Source organism: Mustelus asterias, chromosome 22 (genome assembly GCF_964213995.1).
Source record: "Mustelus asterias chromosome 22, sMusAst1.hap1.1, whole genome shotgun sequence".
In the NCBI taxonomy this organism is placed as follows: domain Eukaryota; kingdom Metazoa; phylum Chordata; class Chondrichthyes; order Carcharhiniformes; family Triakidae; genus Mustelus; species Mustelus asterias.
In genome coordinates this window covers 53,968,924-53,986,205 of record NC_135822.1, presented here as the reverse complement: position 1 = coordinate 53,986,205, position 17,282 = coordinate 53,968,924, and the positions used below count along the sequence as shown (strand labels likewise).

The following is a 17,282-nucleotide window of genomic DNA, read 5'->3' as shown; positions in this document are numbered from 1 at the left end:
TTCCATGCCCTCAGAAGGGGCATATTCGGAAGAGAATAGTAACTCGGGCTATCAGCAAAGAATTCTGCACTGACTGGGAAGCCCCGGGCACAATGGGATCCTCACTGGGATATAAAGAACAAAGAACAGTACAGCACAGGAAACAGGCCCTTCGGCCCTCCAAGCCTGTGCCGCTCCTTGGTCCAACTAGACCAATCGTTTGTATCCCTCCATTCCCAGGCTGCTCATGTGACTATCCAGGTAAGTCTTAAACGATGTCAGCGTGCCTGCCTCCACCACCCTACTTGGCAGTGCATTCCAGGCCCCCACCACCCTCTGTGTAAAAAACATCCCTCTAATATCTGAGTTATACTTCGCCCCTCTCACCTTGAGCCCGTGACCCCTCGTGAACGTCACTTCTGATCTGGGAAAAAGCTTCTCACCGTTCACCCTATCTATCCCCTTCATAATCTTGTACACCTCTATTAGATCTCCCCTCATTCTCCGTCTTTCCAGGGAGAACAACCCCAATTTACCCAATCTCATAGCTAAGACCCTCCATACCAGGCAACATCCTGGTAAACCTTCTCTGCATTCTCTCTAACGCCTCCACGTCCTTCTGGTAGTGCGGCGACCAGGACTGGACGCAGTATTCCAAATGTGGCCTAACCAGCGTTCTATACAGCTGCATCATCAGACTCCAGCTTTTATACTCAATACCCCGTCCTATAAAGGCAAGCATACCATATGCCTTCTTCACCACCTTCTCCACCTGTGTTGCCACCTTCAAGGATTTGTGGACTTGCACACCTAGGTCCCTCTGTGTTTCTATACTCCTGATGACTCTGCCATTTATTGTATAACTCCCCCCTACATTATTTCTTCCAAAATGCATCACTTCGCATTTATCCGGATTAAACTCCATCTGCCACCTCTCCGCCCAATTTTCCAGCCTATCTATATCCTGCTGTATTGCCCGACAATTCTCTTCGCTATCCGCAAGTCCATATGGGTTCCTTGGAGCCTTATCTCTTGGGGGGGGGGGGGGGGGGGGGCGCAGCAGGAGTGATTAGTGCAAAGAATAGGAATCATATTGTTTGTGGACTAACAGTCCTGGGAAACAGCACTTCAAAAGCACTGGAGGCTGTTAACCAAGAAATGGCTGAACTGAGATTATATGCACAACAGACACGATACACAGTGGACTATCAGTTAGCACAACAAGTGGGGGTGTGTACAATTATAGGCAATAAACCCATGTCACAGACGAGTCCTATAACATTACACAGGACATCAATAGCATTAGAGAACAACTTGATAGTTTCAGACAGGGACCCAAGAAAGGAAGTAACTGGCTGGAATGGCTAGTGGGGGGCGGGGGGGGTGGGGTCCTGGGAATCTTACTTATTACATGGATTGGTCACACTCATCTCAATTGTAATTGTCTGTTGTCTAACTGTTGGATGCCTAAAAGTCTGTTGCAAGGTGATGGTGACTAGAATTGTGCCAGGAGCCAGTGTATACATTGAAGAAGAAACCCCGATGAAGATCCCCGAAGACATCAGAAGAAACGAAGAAGGAAAGAAGAAGAACAAAGAATTATACATATAAAAATTGTATTGTTGGTCTAAGGATTAGTGAAACTCATAATCCGACCAAAAGTGGGGACTGAAGGAGGAAAAATATACAGATGGGTACACAAACAAAGAACAAAGAACAATACAGCACAGGAACAGGCCCTTCGGCCCTCCAAGCCCGCGCCGCTCCCCGGTCCAGGATTGAATCCTGAATCCAGGATCCCCGCCCAATTTTCCAGCCTATCTACATACCAATATCCTATCCACCGAGCTGTCCCTCACAGCTACGATGCTTTGTTCATTACAACCTATTAACTCACCCCCACCCCCCTATTCCAGACCATGTGATCCCCAGGGAGAGGCGAAAACCCAGAGTGAAAAACCCCAGGGCCAATATGGGGAAAAAAAAAATCTGGGAAATTCCTCTCCGACCCCCTGAGGCGATCGAAACGAGTCCAGGAGATCACAATGGCCCTGATCGGAAAATGCTTCCCAACCCTAGTCATTTCCACTTCCATGAACACCATATGAATTCCCTGCCCCCGAGACAGGTTCCCAACTATCCGCAGTCTCGCTCTGTACTGGCACCAGCAAGATGATCATAGAATGAAGCCTTGAAACGAGAAACAAGGAACAATTAGCCCGCGCCGCTCCCTGGTCCAAACTAGACCACTCTTTTGTATCCCTCCATTCCCACTCCGGTCATATAGCTGTCTAGATAAGTCTTAAACGTTCCCAGTGTGTCCGCCTCCACCACCTTGCCCGGCAACACATTCCAGGCCCCCACGACCCTCTGTGTGAAATATGTCCTTCTGATATCTGTGTTAAACCTCCCCCCCTTCAAAGAACAAAGAACAGTACAGCACAGGAAACAGGCCTTCGGCCCTCCAAGCCTGTGCCGCTCCTTGGTCAAACTAGACCAATCGTTTGTATCCCTCCATTCCCAGGCTGCTCATGTGACTATCCAGGTAAGTCTTAAACGATGTCAGCGTGCCTGCCTCCACCACCCTACTTGGCAGCGCATTCCAGGCCCCCACCACCCTCTGTGTAAAAAACGTCCCTCTGATGTCTGTGTTATACTTCGCCCTTCTCAGCTTGAGCCCGTGACCCCTCGTGATCGTCACCTCCGACCTGGGAAAAAGCTTCCCACTGTTCACCCTATCTATACCCTTCATAATCTTGTATACCTCTATTAGATCTCCCCTCATTCTCCGTCTTTCCAAGGAGAACAACCCCAGTCTACCCAATCTCTCCTCATAGCTAAGACCCTCCATACCAGGCAACATCCTGGTAAACCTTCTCTGCACTCTCTCCAATGCCTCCACGTCCTTCTGGTAGTGCGGCGACCAGAACTGGACGCAGTACTCCAAATGCGGCCTAACCAGCGTTCTATACAGCTGCATCATCAGACTCCAGCTTTTATACTCTATACCCCGTCCTATAAAGGCAAGCATACCATATGCCTTCTTCACCACCTTCTCCACCTGTGTTGCCACCTTCAAGGATTTGTGGACTTGCACACCTAGGTCCCTCTGTGTTTCTATACTCCTGATGACTCTGCCATTTATTGCATAACTCCTCCCTACATTATTTCTTCCAAAATGCATCACTTCGCATTTATCCGGATTAAATTCCATCTGCCACCTCTCCGCCCAATTTTCCAGCCTATCTATATCCTGCTGTATTGCCCGACAATGCTCTTCGCTATCCGCAATTCCAGCCATCTTTGTGTCATCCGCAAACTTGCTGATTACACCAGTTACACCTTCTTCCAAATCATTTATATATATCACAAATAGCAGAGGTCCCAGTACAGAGCCCTGCGGAACACCACTGGTCACAGACCTCCAGCCGGAAAAAGACCCTTCGACCACTACCCTCTGTCTCCTATGGCCAAGCCAGTTCTCCACCCATCGAGCCACTTCTCCTTGTATCCCATGAGCCTTAACCTTCTTAACCAACCTGCCATGTGGGACTTTGTCAAATGCCTTACTGAAATCCATATAGACGACATCCACGGCCCTTCCTTCATCAACCGTTTTTGTCACTTCCTCAAAAAACTCCACCAAATTTGTAAGGCACGACCTCCCTCTTACAAAACCATGCTGTCTGTCACTAATGAGATTGTTCCGTTCTAAATGCACATACATCCTGTCTCTAAGAATCCTCTCCAACAACTTCCCTACCACGGACGTCAAGCTCACCGGCCTATAATTTCCTGGGTTATCCCTGCTACCCTTCTTAAACAACGGGACCACATTCGCTATCCTCCAATCCTCAGGGACCTCACCCGTGTCCAAAGAAGCGACAAAGATTTCCGTCAGAGGCCCAGCAATTTCCTCTCTCGTCTCCCTGAGCAGTCGAGGATAGATGCCATCAGGCCCTGGGGCTTTGTCAGTTTTAATGTTCCCTAAAAAACCTAACACTTCCTCTCTCGTAATGGAGATTTTCTCTAACGGGTCAACACCTCCCTCCGAGACACTCCCGGTTAACACGCCCCTCTCCTTCGTGAATACCGATGCAAAGTATTCATTTAGGATCTCCCCTATTCCCTTGGGTTCTAAGCATAATTCCCCTCCTTTGTCCCTGAGAGGTCCGATTTTCTCCCTGACAACTCTTTTGTTCCTAACGTATGAATAGAATGCCTTAGGATTCTCCTTAATCCTGCCTGCCAAGAACATCTCGTGCCCTCTTTTTGCCCTTCTAACTCCCCGTTTGAGATCTTTCCTACTCTCTCTGTATTCCTCCAGAGCTCCATCTGTTTTCAGTTGCCTGGACTTAACGTACGCCTCCCTTTTCATTTTAATCAGATCCTCAATTTCCCTGGTTATCCACGGCTCTCGAATCCTACCTTTCCTATCTTTCCTTTTTACAGGCACATGCCTATCCTGCAGCCTTATCAATAGTTCCTTAAAAGACTCCCACATGCCAGACGCGGACTTACCCTCGAACATCCTCTCCCAATCAACATCCACCAATTCCTGCCTAATCCGGCTATAGTCAGCCTTCCCCCAATTTAGCACCCTGCCCGTAGGACAGCACTCATCCTTGTTCATTACTATCCTAAAGTTAACAGAGTTGTGGTCACTATTTGCCACATGTTCCCCTACCGAAACTTTGACGACCTGACCGGGCTCATTTCCCAGAACTAGGTCCAGTGTAGCCCCCTCTCTAGTCGGGCTATCTACATACTGTTAAATTACACATAAGATGGTTGCCTGGCACACAAACAGTCACCTGGGAAAGAGACATTAAACGGGCACTGACTTTCAGTACAGACAGCCACCTGAGATTAAAACATAAAGGGCAGACAGCTATCCAAAGTTAAACATGCAGGAATCAAATCCTACAGGATGCCATCCAGGGCTTAAAGATAAGGACAATAGGGGAAGATAATGAGATTAACTACAAGTGGGATCGGGAATACATAACTGCAGGAAAACCAATTACTGTAAATTACTATATGAATAGGTCGAAACTAAAAACCATTGATAGCCACTGACGTAGGAAATGTATCCATTCCTAAGCCAATGTGATGTTCACATGTTCATGTCTGTATTTGTCTATAATGATGTGTTTAACGATCGATCACCTACTTGATTACAACGATGTGATAATGGCTAGATGTCCGGTCCATCTACTGTGTAAAGGGTATAAAGATGGACTGCTCCTATCGTCTCATTGAGAGAAGGTTTGCTGCTTGTTAGTGCCTTTTCTCCACGAAGCTTCGTTAAAATAAACCTGTATTCTTGAAACCTTCAAGCCTGACCTGGTGGTACTTTTCCCACAACAGCAGCAACCCTGGTTTTCGAACCTCTCCACCCCCAACTCTACTGCAGCCCAATCTTATCATCACGAGCACAGTTCCTGTTAACTGCCTATCAGCAAACAGCGAGTAAGCCTTGGGAACAATCATGCTGACGACATGAGGAAATGCTTTTAACGTAGTGAGTGGCTAGGATCTGGAATGTACTGCCCGAGAGTGAGGTGGAAGCAGATTCCATCAAAGGAATCTTTCAAGAGCAAATTGACTGGGGAGATGAAGGGAGAATATTTACAGGGTTACAGGGGAATTATAGAATCCTAGTGCAGAATGAGGCCATTTGGCCCATCAGGTCTGCGCCAACTACAATCCCACCCAAGCCCTATCCCCATAACCCCATGCATTTACTCTAGTTAGTCCCCCTGGCACTAAGGGGCAATTTATCATGGCCAATCAACCTAACCCGCACATCTTTGGACACTAAGGGGCAATTTAGCATGGCCAATCAACCTAACCTGCACATCTTTGGACACTAAGGGGCAATTTAGCATGGCCAATCAACCTAACCTGCACATCTTTAGACACTAAGGGGCAATTTAGCATGGCCAATCAACTTAACCCGCACATCTTTGGACACTAAGGGGCAATTTAGCAAGGCCAATCCACTTAACCTACACATCTTTGGACACTCAGGGGCAATTTAGCATGGCCAATCCACCTAACCTGCACATCTTTGGAGTGTGGGAGGTAACTGGAGCACCCAGAGGAAAACCCATGCATGCAGACATGGGGAAAACATACAAAGTCCACACAGACAGTGACCCAAGCTGGAAATCGAACCTGGGTCCCTGGCGCTGTGAGGCAGCAGTGCTAACCATTGTGCCACAATGTCACCCCCTTTTACTTTTGATAGAGCTAATGGACTTTTGTTTACAAAAACAAAAGTTCCCCTGAGGTGTTCAATTAAAGGAATGGAAGGTGGGTTTAGGTAGGCAGGGTCATGTGATAATGGGAGGAGCTAGATATTTAGCAGGGGGAAAAACAGCTTTCCGTTCTGGTTGGGGATTGTTTAAAGACAGAGCTCTACAAGTGGCTCTGAAAATCAAAAACCTCTCTGAAAGCTTTAAGACTGCGTACACGCCTTATAACAAGCATATTTATAGTTATTAACTCTATTTAAAATAAAATTTTAAATCTGTAATATAATGTTGTTCATTTGGAACTGAAATAGGGATGTTAGAAATTAAAGTTGTTTCCTTTCATTTTTTAACTCTTGTTCAACTGTTAAGTTGCTCCATTTTGTTAGAATAATAGTTGAACTACAGTATTAAATAATTTTTTTAAATTATTCATTCGTGGGACATGGGTGTCGCTGGCTGGCCAACATTTATTGCCCATCCCTAGTTGCCCCTTGAGAAGGTGGTGGTGAGCCGCCATCTTGAATCGCTGCAGTCCACGTGCCATGAGTTGACCCACAATGCCGTTAGGGAGGGAATTCCAGGATTTTGACCCAGCGAGTGTGAAGGAACGGCCGATATATTTGCAAGTCAGGATGGTGAGTGGCTCGGAGGGGAACTTGCAGATGGTGGTGTTCCCCATGTATCTGCTGCCCTTGTCCTTCTCGATGTAAGTGGTCGTGGGTTTCGAAGGTGATGTCTAAGGGTCTTTGTTGAATTGCTGCAGTGCATCTTGTAGATGGTACACACTGCTGCTACTGAGCGTCGGTGGTGGAGGGAGTGAGTGTTTGTGGATGGGGTGCCAATCAAGAGTGGCTGCTCTATCCTTGATGGTGTCAAGCTTCTTGAGTGTTGTTGGAGCTGCACCCATCCAGGCAAGTGGGAAGTATTCCATCACACTCCTGACTTGTGCCTTGTAGATGGTGGATAGGCTTTGGGGAGTCAGAAGGTGAGTCCTCACCGCAGTATTCCTAGCCTCTGATCTTCTCTGGTAGCCATTGTGTTAATGTGTTGAGTCCAGTTGAGTTTCTGGTCAATGGTAACCCCAAGGATGTTGACAGTGGGGGAATTCAGTGATGGTTACACCATTGAATGTCAAGGGGTGGTGGTTAGAGTGTCTCTTATTGGTGATGGTCATTGCCTGGCATTTGTGTGATGTGAATGTTACTTGCCACCCAAGCCTGGATATTGTCCAGATCTTGCTGCATTTGGACATGGACTGCTTCAGTATCTGAGGAGTCGCGAATGGTGCTGAACATTGTGCAATCCCCACTTCTGACCTTATGATGGAGGGAAGGTCATTGATCATAGAATGCATAGAATCCCTACAGTGCAGGAGGCCGCCATTTGGCCCATCGAGTCTGCACCGACTACAATCCCACCCTGGCCATATTCCCGTGATCCCACATATTTACCCTGCTAATCCCCTGACACTAAGGTCAATTTAGCATGGCCAATCAACCTAACCCACACATCTTTAGACTGTGGGAGGAAACTGGAGCACCCGGAGGAAACCCACGCAGACACGTGGAGAATGTGCAAACTCCACACAGACAGTGACCCGAGGCCGGAATTGAACCCGGGTCCCTGGCGCTGTGAGGCAGCAGTGCTAACTGCTGTGCCATTGATGAAGCAGCTGAAGATTGTTGGGCCTAGGACAGTACTCTGAGGGACTCCTACAGAGATGTCCTGGAGCTGAGATGACTGACCCTCCTCAACTACAACCATCTTCATATATAACGGTATGATTCCACTTGTTTCAACAATAATAGATCCCTAATTTGTCAGTGGAATTACTCCAGGAGTGAAACATCCTATCAGATTTATACAAAAATAGAAAAAGTGTTGGTGTAAATTGCGGCTCTGGTCCAGGGTCCTAACAGTGTAAACGGAGGTTTCTGTTCATCTCACCAAAACAGCTTACGCAGTTCTAGAACATTTGATGATAATTGAAAGCAGGTTTGTTCCTTCTCTTGTTGAGAAACCTTAATGTGACTCACAAAGTGACAAATATTGGTGTGGGCTGTTGAGAAATCCATGGAATCGCTTTAGGTCACAGAATACAGGAAAGAGATAGAGAATCTGGGGAACTGGTGCGATGATAATCTGTCCCTCAATGTCAACAAAACGAAGGAGATTGTCATCGACTTCAGGAAGCGTAGTGGAGAACATGTCCCTGTCTACATCAACGGGGACGAAGTAGAAATGGTCAAAATCTTCATTTTCTAGGTGTCCAGATCACCAACAACCTGTCCTGGTCTCCCCATGCCGACACTATAGTTAAGAAAGCCCAACAACGCCTCTACTTTCTCAGAAGACTAAGGAAATTCGGCACGTCAGCGCTGACTCTCACAAATGTTTACAGATGCATCATAGAAAGCATTCTTTCTGGTTGTATCACAGCTTGGTTTGGCTCCTGCTCTGCCCAAGATCGCAAGAAAGTACAAAGGGTCATGAAAGTAGCCCAATCCATCAGACAAACCAGCCTCCTGTCCATTGACTCCACCTACACTTCCCGCTGCCTCGGGAAAAGCAGCCAGCATAATTAAGGACCCCACGCACCCTGGACATTCTCTCTTCCACCTTCTTCCGTCGGGAAAAAGATGCAAAAGTCTGACGTCACGTACCAACCGACTCAAGAACAGCTTCTTCCCTGCTGCCATTAGACTTGTGAATGGACCTACCTCCCATTAAGTTGATCTTTCTCTACACCCTGGCTATGACTGTAACACTACATTCTGCATTCTCTTGTTTCCTTCTCTATGAATGGTATGCTTTGTCTGTATAGTGCGAGAGAAACAATACTTTTCACTGTGTACTAATATATGTGAAAATAAATCAAATCAAATCTGTTATCAATCACGTAGCATGGCATGTCTAACCGCAGCTTGCTTGTTAATTCACATATACCTCATACTCAGTAAATAAATAATTTTCTGAACACAAACTGGAGGAACAGCATCTCATCTTCCGGCTCGGCACTTTACAGCCTTCCGGTCTCAACATCAAATTCAACAACTTCAGTTGATTTGCTCTACCCCACCTTCACCCCTTTGTTTCCATTCTATTTTTTAATTCTAATTTTTGTACTGTTCTCTACCTTTTATTGCTTTATGATCTTTCTTCATTTTTCTTCCTCCCCCACTCTCTCCTTCCCCCTACTTCATCCCCCTTCCCTTATCTTTTTTTCCCTACCCCCGCTTCCCCTTTTCTACATTCTACCTCTGTCCCATTTCTCCCCCCCCCACCTCCCCTAACATCTCCATCTGTCACAGCTTACAGCTTCTCTGCCGTTTGGCCATTCACACCCTTTATTCTCTCTATGGACAGCTAGTTGCAGTCTTTTCCCCTGGTTTCTATGGCTATGACTCAACTTTCATTCCGTCAACCTGCACTATAAATATCTCCCACTTTCTATGCCTTTTAGCTTTGACAAAGGGTCATCTGGACTCGAAACATCAGCTCTTTTCTCTCCTTACAGATGCTGCCAGACCTGCTGAGATTTTCCAGTGTTTTCTCTTTTGGTTTACCTCATACTCACCTTTGGAGGTCAGGAACTCTGATTCCTCACCAACATCAAGCCAGCCGAGAAATGGCCTCATGTGTGCAGGTCACTTCAGGCCTGGGGGGAATGGCATGAACATGCAGGTCAGATAACCTGATATGGATTGCCATTGTGTCGAGTGTCCCCCAGCGAGTTTAACAGGGGAGGGAGAAGGTTCCAAAATTGGGAGGAGGACACAGAGTTCTGAAAAGATGTCCCAGGTAAGGGACAAAGATAGGAGATAGGTCCCAAGAGCATAAGGAGAGGTGATGGCCTCGTGGTATTATCACCAGACTAGGAATCCAGAAACTCAGCTAATGTCCTGGGGACCCAGGTTCAAATCCCGCCACGGGAGATGGTGGAATTTGAATTCAATAAAAAAAGTCTGGAATTAAGAGTCTATTAATGACCATGAAACCACTGTCAGAAAAACCCATCTGGTTCACTAATATCCCTTTAGGGAAGGAAATCTGCTGTCCTTACCTGGTCTGGACTATGAAGAAGGGTTGAACAAACTTGAATCGTTTTCATTGGAGCATCGGAGGATGAGGGGGACCTGATAGAGGTTTACAAAATCATGACAGGCTTTGATAGAGTGGATAGTCAGAGTCTTTTTACCAGGGTCAGAGGAGGCATAGGTTGAGAGTGAGGGGGGGGAAAGTTTAAAAGAGATGTAAGGGGGCAAGTTTTTCACAGAGGGTGGTGAATGCTTGGAACGCACTGCCGGAGGAGGTGGTGGAAGCAGATTCTGTAACAACGTTCAAGAGGCAAGTGGATAGATACATGAATAGGCAGCGACTGGAGGAATATGGACCAGGTAGAGGCAAGAAAATATTAGAGAGGCATTTGTTTCAGCACAGACTTGATGAGCCCGTTCCTCTGCTGTACTGTTCTTAATTCGCGTGTGACTTCAGAGAAATGTGGTTGACTCTCAACTGCTCTCAGGCAACTAGAGATGGGCAGATGCTTATGTTCCCTGAATGAACTAAAACAAAATTATTATTCAAGCCATCAGATACTGCTTACCATTGGAAAGGTTTCCTTGAAGAAACATTTCTCTCCTAATAGCTCAGATCTTGGCAGGCGGTTTGTAAATGTGGGATTTGCGATATTCATTTGGTATGCTATCTACCCATGAGGAAAGCTCACAAGGAAGGGAAAAAATGAGTCCCTGTGCGCACATAAGTCGTTTGGCCTTTACATTCTTCACATCATGATTCAGTTGGCTTGCTGGACAATGGATCGTTGTTGGAAAGTGGACTGCAGAGCTCATATTCCACAGTTATTTCTGAGTCACTTCCCCCACAGGAATATCAGCACCATTTCCTGATTCGGTCACAGAAAGAATTGCAACGTTACTGCTGGATTCCACTGCGCAAGTTCCGAGTAACTTTTAAGGAATAAATAAGCCAAGGTGAATGTTACAAGCCAAGACAGGGGGATTTATCTTGGGGAGTAGGGAAATGACAGAGAAACTAAATGATTGTATTGTGTGTCCATCTTCAAAGATACAAGCATCTGAGGTCAAGTACAAACCGACTCAACTTTTGAATGGATCTACCTAGGGCGGCACAGTGGTTAGCACTGCTGCCTCACAGCGCCAGGGACCCAGGTTCAATTCCAGACTCTGGTGACTGCCTGTGTGGAGTTTACACGTTCTCTCTGTGTCTGCTTGTTAATTCACATATACCTCATACTCCCAGTGTCTGCGTGGGTTTCCTCCGGGTGCTCCGGTTTCCTCCCACAGTCAAGATGTGTGGGTTAGGTTGATTGGCTATGCTAAATTGCCCCTTAGTGGCGGGGGGGTTAGGACAGTAAATATATAGGTTTAGAATAAGACCTGGATGGGATTGTTGTCAGTGTAGGCTCAATGGGTCACATGGCCTCATTCTTCACTGTAGATTCTATGATCTACGATACCTTATATTAAGCTAATCTTTCTCCACACCCTAGCTATGAGTGTACGCTACATTCTGCACTCTCTCCTTTCCTTCTCCCCCATGTACTCTATGCACGGTATGCTGTGTCTGTTTGGGTGCAAGAAACAATACTTTTCACTGTATCCCAGTCCATGTGATAATAAGATATCAAATGGCATTGCTCTAACTCAAGAGGCCAGATTCAGCCAACAAGTCAAGGGAACACCAGTTCCAAAATGGCCATCTGGGCCGTATCCGGTCAGATTAAACTGGGACCAATACTTTGTACAGAACTTCCCATTAAGATCAGCCAGCAATGTATGAAGACAGACCATTAAATACACTAATTATTACCAGCAGAAATTTACTGCTGAACACCAGAAACAATCCCGAATGTAGGTTGGGGTAAAGGTTGCCAATTCTTTTGAATGGACCTACCTTATATTAAGTTGATCTTTCTCCACACCCTAGCTGTGACTGTAACACTATATTCTGCACCCTCTTCTTTCCTTCTCCCCTATGTAGTCTATGAACGGTATGCTTTGCCTGTATAGCGCACAAGAAACAATACTTTTCACTTTTTAAATTAATTCATAGAATCCCTACAGTGCAGAAGGAGGCCATTTGGCCCATCGAGCCTGCACCGACCACAATCCCACCCAGTCCCAATCCCCGTGACCCCAAGTATTTACCCTGCTAATCCCCCCTGACATGAAGGGTCAACTTAGCACGGCCAATCAACCTAATCTGTATGTCTTTGGAGTGTGGGAGAAAACCCACACAGACACGGGGAGAACATGCAAACTCCACAGTCACCCGTGGGACATGGTCGTCACTGGCTGGCCAGCATTTATTGCCCTCCCTAGTTGCTGGAGGACAGTTGAGAGTCAACCACATTGCTGTGGCTCTGGAGTCACATATAGGCCAGACCGGGTAAGGACGGCAGATTTCCTTCCCTAAAGGATATTAGTGAACCAGATGGGGTTTTCCAACAATCGACTCATGATCATCGGCAGATTCTTAATTCTAGCTGTATACCAATACATAAAGTTTGTTTATTAGTGCCACAAGTCGGCTTACATTAACACCTCAATGAAGTTACTGTGAAAATCCCCTAGTTGCCACACTCCAGCACCTGTTCGGGTACACTGAGGGAGAATTTAGCACCTAACCAGCACGTCTTTCGGACTGTGGGAGGAAAATGGAGCACCCGGAGGAAATCCATGCAGACATGGGGAGAATGTGCAGACTCCTCACAGACAGTGACCCAAACCGGGAATTGAACCTGGGTCCCTGGCGCTGTGAGGAAGCAGTGCTAACCACTGTCGCCTGGTGACATGTGACAATGAAAAATCAAATCATGGAGGTCGATGCAATAAAAAAACAGCCCCCAGGTACAGTAGAGAATGAAGGGACTTGCGGGAACAAGTCACTGAAAGAACTTTAGTAAAACGGAGTATTGGAGAAAATAATGGGACTGAAAGTTGGTAAATCCCCCTGGACTGGATGATCTAGATAGAAGCATAGAAACCCTACAGTGCAGAAAGAGGCCATTCGGCCCATCGAGTCTGCACCGACAATGATCTCCCCCCCCACAGGCCCCATTCCTGTTCCCCCATATATTTACCCCATTAATCCTTCTAACCTACGCATCCCGGGATACTAAGGGTCAATTTAGCACGGCCAATGCACCTAACCTGCACACCTTTGGAGTGTGGGAGGAAACCGGAGCACCCGGAGGAAATCCACACAGTCACGAAGAATGTGCAGACTCCACACAGACAGTGACCCAAGCCGGGAATCGAACCCGGGTCCCTGGAGCTGTGAGGCAGCAGTCAAACCACTGTGCCACCGCGCTGCCCATAAAAATAAGCTTTTAAACTTTAACGGTAGATTTTTGATTCCAGCTATTTTTTATTGAATTCAAATTCCAGCATCTGCCGTGGCGGGATTCAAACCCAGGTCCCCAGATCATTAGCTGAAATTCTGGATTTAGTCGAGTGATAATACCAGTAGGCCATCGCCTCCCCAAATCCCAGGATGTTGAAAGGAGTGGTTGGAGAGATAGTGGATGCATTGGAGGTCACCTATCAAAATTCTATACATTGTGCGGCTGATTGGGAAGTTCAAAGTGCAACATCACTATTTACTGAAGCTCTCCATAGTCAAATGCAGCAAAATCTGGACAATATCCAGGCTTGGGCTGACAAGTGGCAAGTAACATTCGCACCTCACAAGTGCCAGGCAATGACCATCACCAATAAGACACTATCATCCCTTGATATCCAATGGTGTAACCATCACTGAATCCCCCCACTGTCAACATCCTGGAGGTTACCATTGACCAGAAACTCAACTGGACTGAACACATAAACACAGTGGGCGGGATTTTCTGGCCGCTCTCATCCCAAACAGGAAAATTCCACCCGAGGTCAACAGACGCCTCCCAGTGACTACAAGAGCAAGTCAGAGGCTGGGAATACTGCGGAGAGTAACTCATCTCCTGACTTCCCAAAGACTGTCCACCATCTACAAGGCACAAGACAGGAGTGTGATGGAATATTCCCCACTTGCCTGGATGGTGCAGCTCCAACAACACTCAAGAAGCTCGACACCATCCAGGACAAAGCAGCCCCGCTTGATTGGCACCCCATCCACAAACACTCACTCCCTCCACCACCGACGCTCAGTAGCAGCAGTGTGGACCATCTACAAGATGCACTGCAGCAACTCATCCTTAGACAGCACCTTCCAAACCCATGACCTTCACCATCTAGAAGGACAAGGGCAGCAGATAAATGGGAATACCACCACCTGCAAGTTCCCCTCCAAGCGGCATGGTGGCACAGTGGTTAGCATTGCTGCCTCACAGTGCCAGGGACCCGGGTTCGATTCCCAGCATGGGTCATTGTCCGTGCAGTGGCTGCATGTGCTCTCCGTGTCTGCGTGGGCTTCCTCCCGGTGCTCCGGTTTCCTCCCACAGTCCGAAAGATGTGCAGGTTAGGTGCTGAATTCTCCCTCCGTGTCACCCGAGCAGGCGCCAGAGTGTGGTGGCGACTTGGGGTTTTTCACAGTAATTTCATTGCAGTGTTAATGTAAGCCTACTTGTGACACTAATAAACTTTTAAAAACTTTTTAAGCCACTCACCATCCTGACTTAGAAATTTATCGCCGTTCCTTCACAGTTGCTGGGTCAAAATCCTGGAATTCCCTCCCTAACGGCATTGTGGGTCAACCCACAGCACGTGGACTGCAGCGATTCAAGATGGCGGCTCACCACCACCTTCTCAAGGGGCAACTAGGGATGGGCAATAAAGGTTGGTCAGCCAGCGACACCCATGTCCCAGCAGCACTAACCACTGTGCCACCATGCCACCCAACTTTCCCATAACTCCATTCTGCTCTTCCCTTGGCACAACCAGAACTAAGCAAAGTACCGTGGCACATGATTCCTACTTATCCTGGTCAGTATCGGCCTTTGACGAAATCGTCCCTGGAAAAGGGAAATGTCACACGATCCAGCTTCAGTTTCACTTTTACCCGAGAGTGGAACACAGCGCACACAGCTCTGCTGCTGATGCCTTCAGGCTTTCCATCCCCAGCTTTCTAACGGTGGGAGAAGCTGCAACCCTCTCCCTCAATCCATCACTGCAGCGGGGAAAGGCAAACTGCAACATTTAAAACATTTGGCAACACATTCAGAGGAAAGATTCATAATGAGGACAGAGGAGGCAGATTAAAATAGAAACACGACAAGTGGTGGCAGAAGGAGGCAACGTCTTTCCAACATTTATCATGGATATTCAGGATAATATTACAATAATAATAGTCTTTCCAAAAGGTGAGAATGTGCATTACTGGAATGATGAGTAACAGAACGTGACTTGTCCAAGGGGACATATGCTGGCCTTTCGAGAGAATTCGATCATTTTTAACATTATAAGCGGCTAGAATAAGTTTAATATGTACAGTAATACATTTGATATTCATTATAAGGCTATTTACAAAACGATGCAGGCCATGCTTGAAGTGCGTACATTAGGGAGTGCTTTCGGGAGCCACGTTGCTGTCATTCTCCCAGCAGAGCCCGGTTCTCTCGATAGACAAAGGTTTCTGCCTCCTCCACGGCTAAGAGTTCATCCAGAGAGGTCACGCAGTAGTCATGTTCCTTCAGCATCGCAGGATGTGAAGTGGAGGCGTGCTCAATGCGTACGGAGCGACGGACTGGAGTGAGGAACTTCACTTCTCGTTTCCCAACCGACCGCATCCTATCCACAGTTTCTTTTCCTCTGTGATGAAAGACAGACACCGTGTCATCGTCTCAAACCCGCACTGCCGGGGAAGCAGGGAAGCCCCGGATCCAGGCTGGACACGGAGATCAGGAGCGGGAATCACTCCCTCACTGACCCAAGGGAAGCCCCGGATCCAGGCTGGACACGGAGATCAGGAGCGGGAATCACCCCCTCACTGACCAAGGGAAGTCCCGGATCCAGGCTGGACACGGAGATCAGGAGCGGGAATCACCCCCTCACTGACCAAGGGAAGTCCCGGATCCAGGGTGGACACGGAGATCAGGAGCAGGAATCACCTCCGCATTGACCCAAGGGAAGCCCCGGATCCAGGCTGGACAAGCAGATCAGCGGGAATCACCTCCTCACTGACCCAAGGGAAGCTCCGGATCCAGGCTGGACACTGAGATCAGGAGTGGGAATCACTCCCTCACTGACCAAGGGAAGCCCCGGATCCAGGATGGACACGGAGATCAGGAGCAGGAATCACTCCCTCACTGACCAAGGGAAGCCCCGGATCCAGGCTGGACGCGGAGATCAGGAGCGGGAATCACCACTTCACTGACCAAGGGAAGCTCCGGATCCAGGCTGGACACGGAGATCAGGAGCGGGAATCACCCCCTCACTGACCCACGCACAATCCACCCAGAACGTGGCATGATGGAAAGCTCTCCACCTGAACCAATGGAGGAGTTAAAGAACTTGCAGTTCCATAGCGCCTTTCACAACCTCAGCATCCTTGTACGCAGCAAGATTCTACAAACAATGTCACAAGTGACCAGAGAATCTTCTTTGAGTGATGATGCTTGAGGGATAAATATTGGTCAGGACCAAAGCAGTAAAGGGAACAGTGTATAAAAATGGGTCATCTTGATACAGCTGTAGAGGGCAAGACCACATCTGGATTTTGTTCTCCATATTTCATTGAATTCCCACAGTACAGAAGGAGGCTATTCGGCCCATCGAGATACATGGCTCTCTGACAGACCATCTTACCCAGGCCCTCTCCCCGCAGCCACTACATATTTACCCCACTAATCCCCCTAATCTACACATCTTGGGACACTAAGGGGTAATTTAGCATGGCCAATCCCCCTAACCTGTACATCTTTGGACACTAAGAGACAATTAAGCATGGCCAATCCACCTAACTGGCACATCTTTGGAGTGTGGGAGGAAACCAGAGCACCCGGAGGAAACCCACGCAGACACGGGGAGAACATGCACATTCCATACAGACAGTCACCTGAGGCTG

At 47.5% G+C, this 17,282-nt stretch overlaps 1 protein-coding gene across 1 annotated transcript in view; it reads right to left on the bottom strand.

Annotated features, from left to right (window-relative positions):
• Window positions 1-15,496: 15,496 nt before the first annotated feature.
• The window catches only part of ckap2l (cytoskeleton associated protein 2-like), a 38,303-nt gene continuing 36,517 nt past the window's right edge, over window positions 15,497-17,282 (bottom strand). The window contains exon 9 of the mRNA XM_078239243.1: window positions 15,497-16,027. Coding sequence (XP_078095369.1) covers window positions 15,808-16,027 — 220 coding nt within the window. The 3' untranslated portion in view covers window positions 15,497-15,807. The remainder of the gene's footprint in view (window positions 16,028-17,282) is intronic.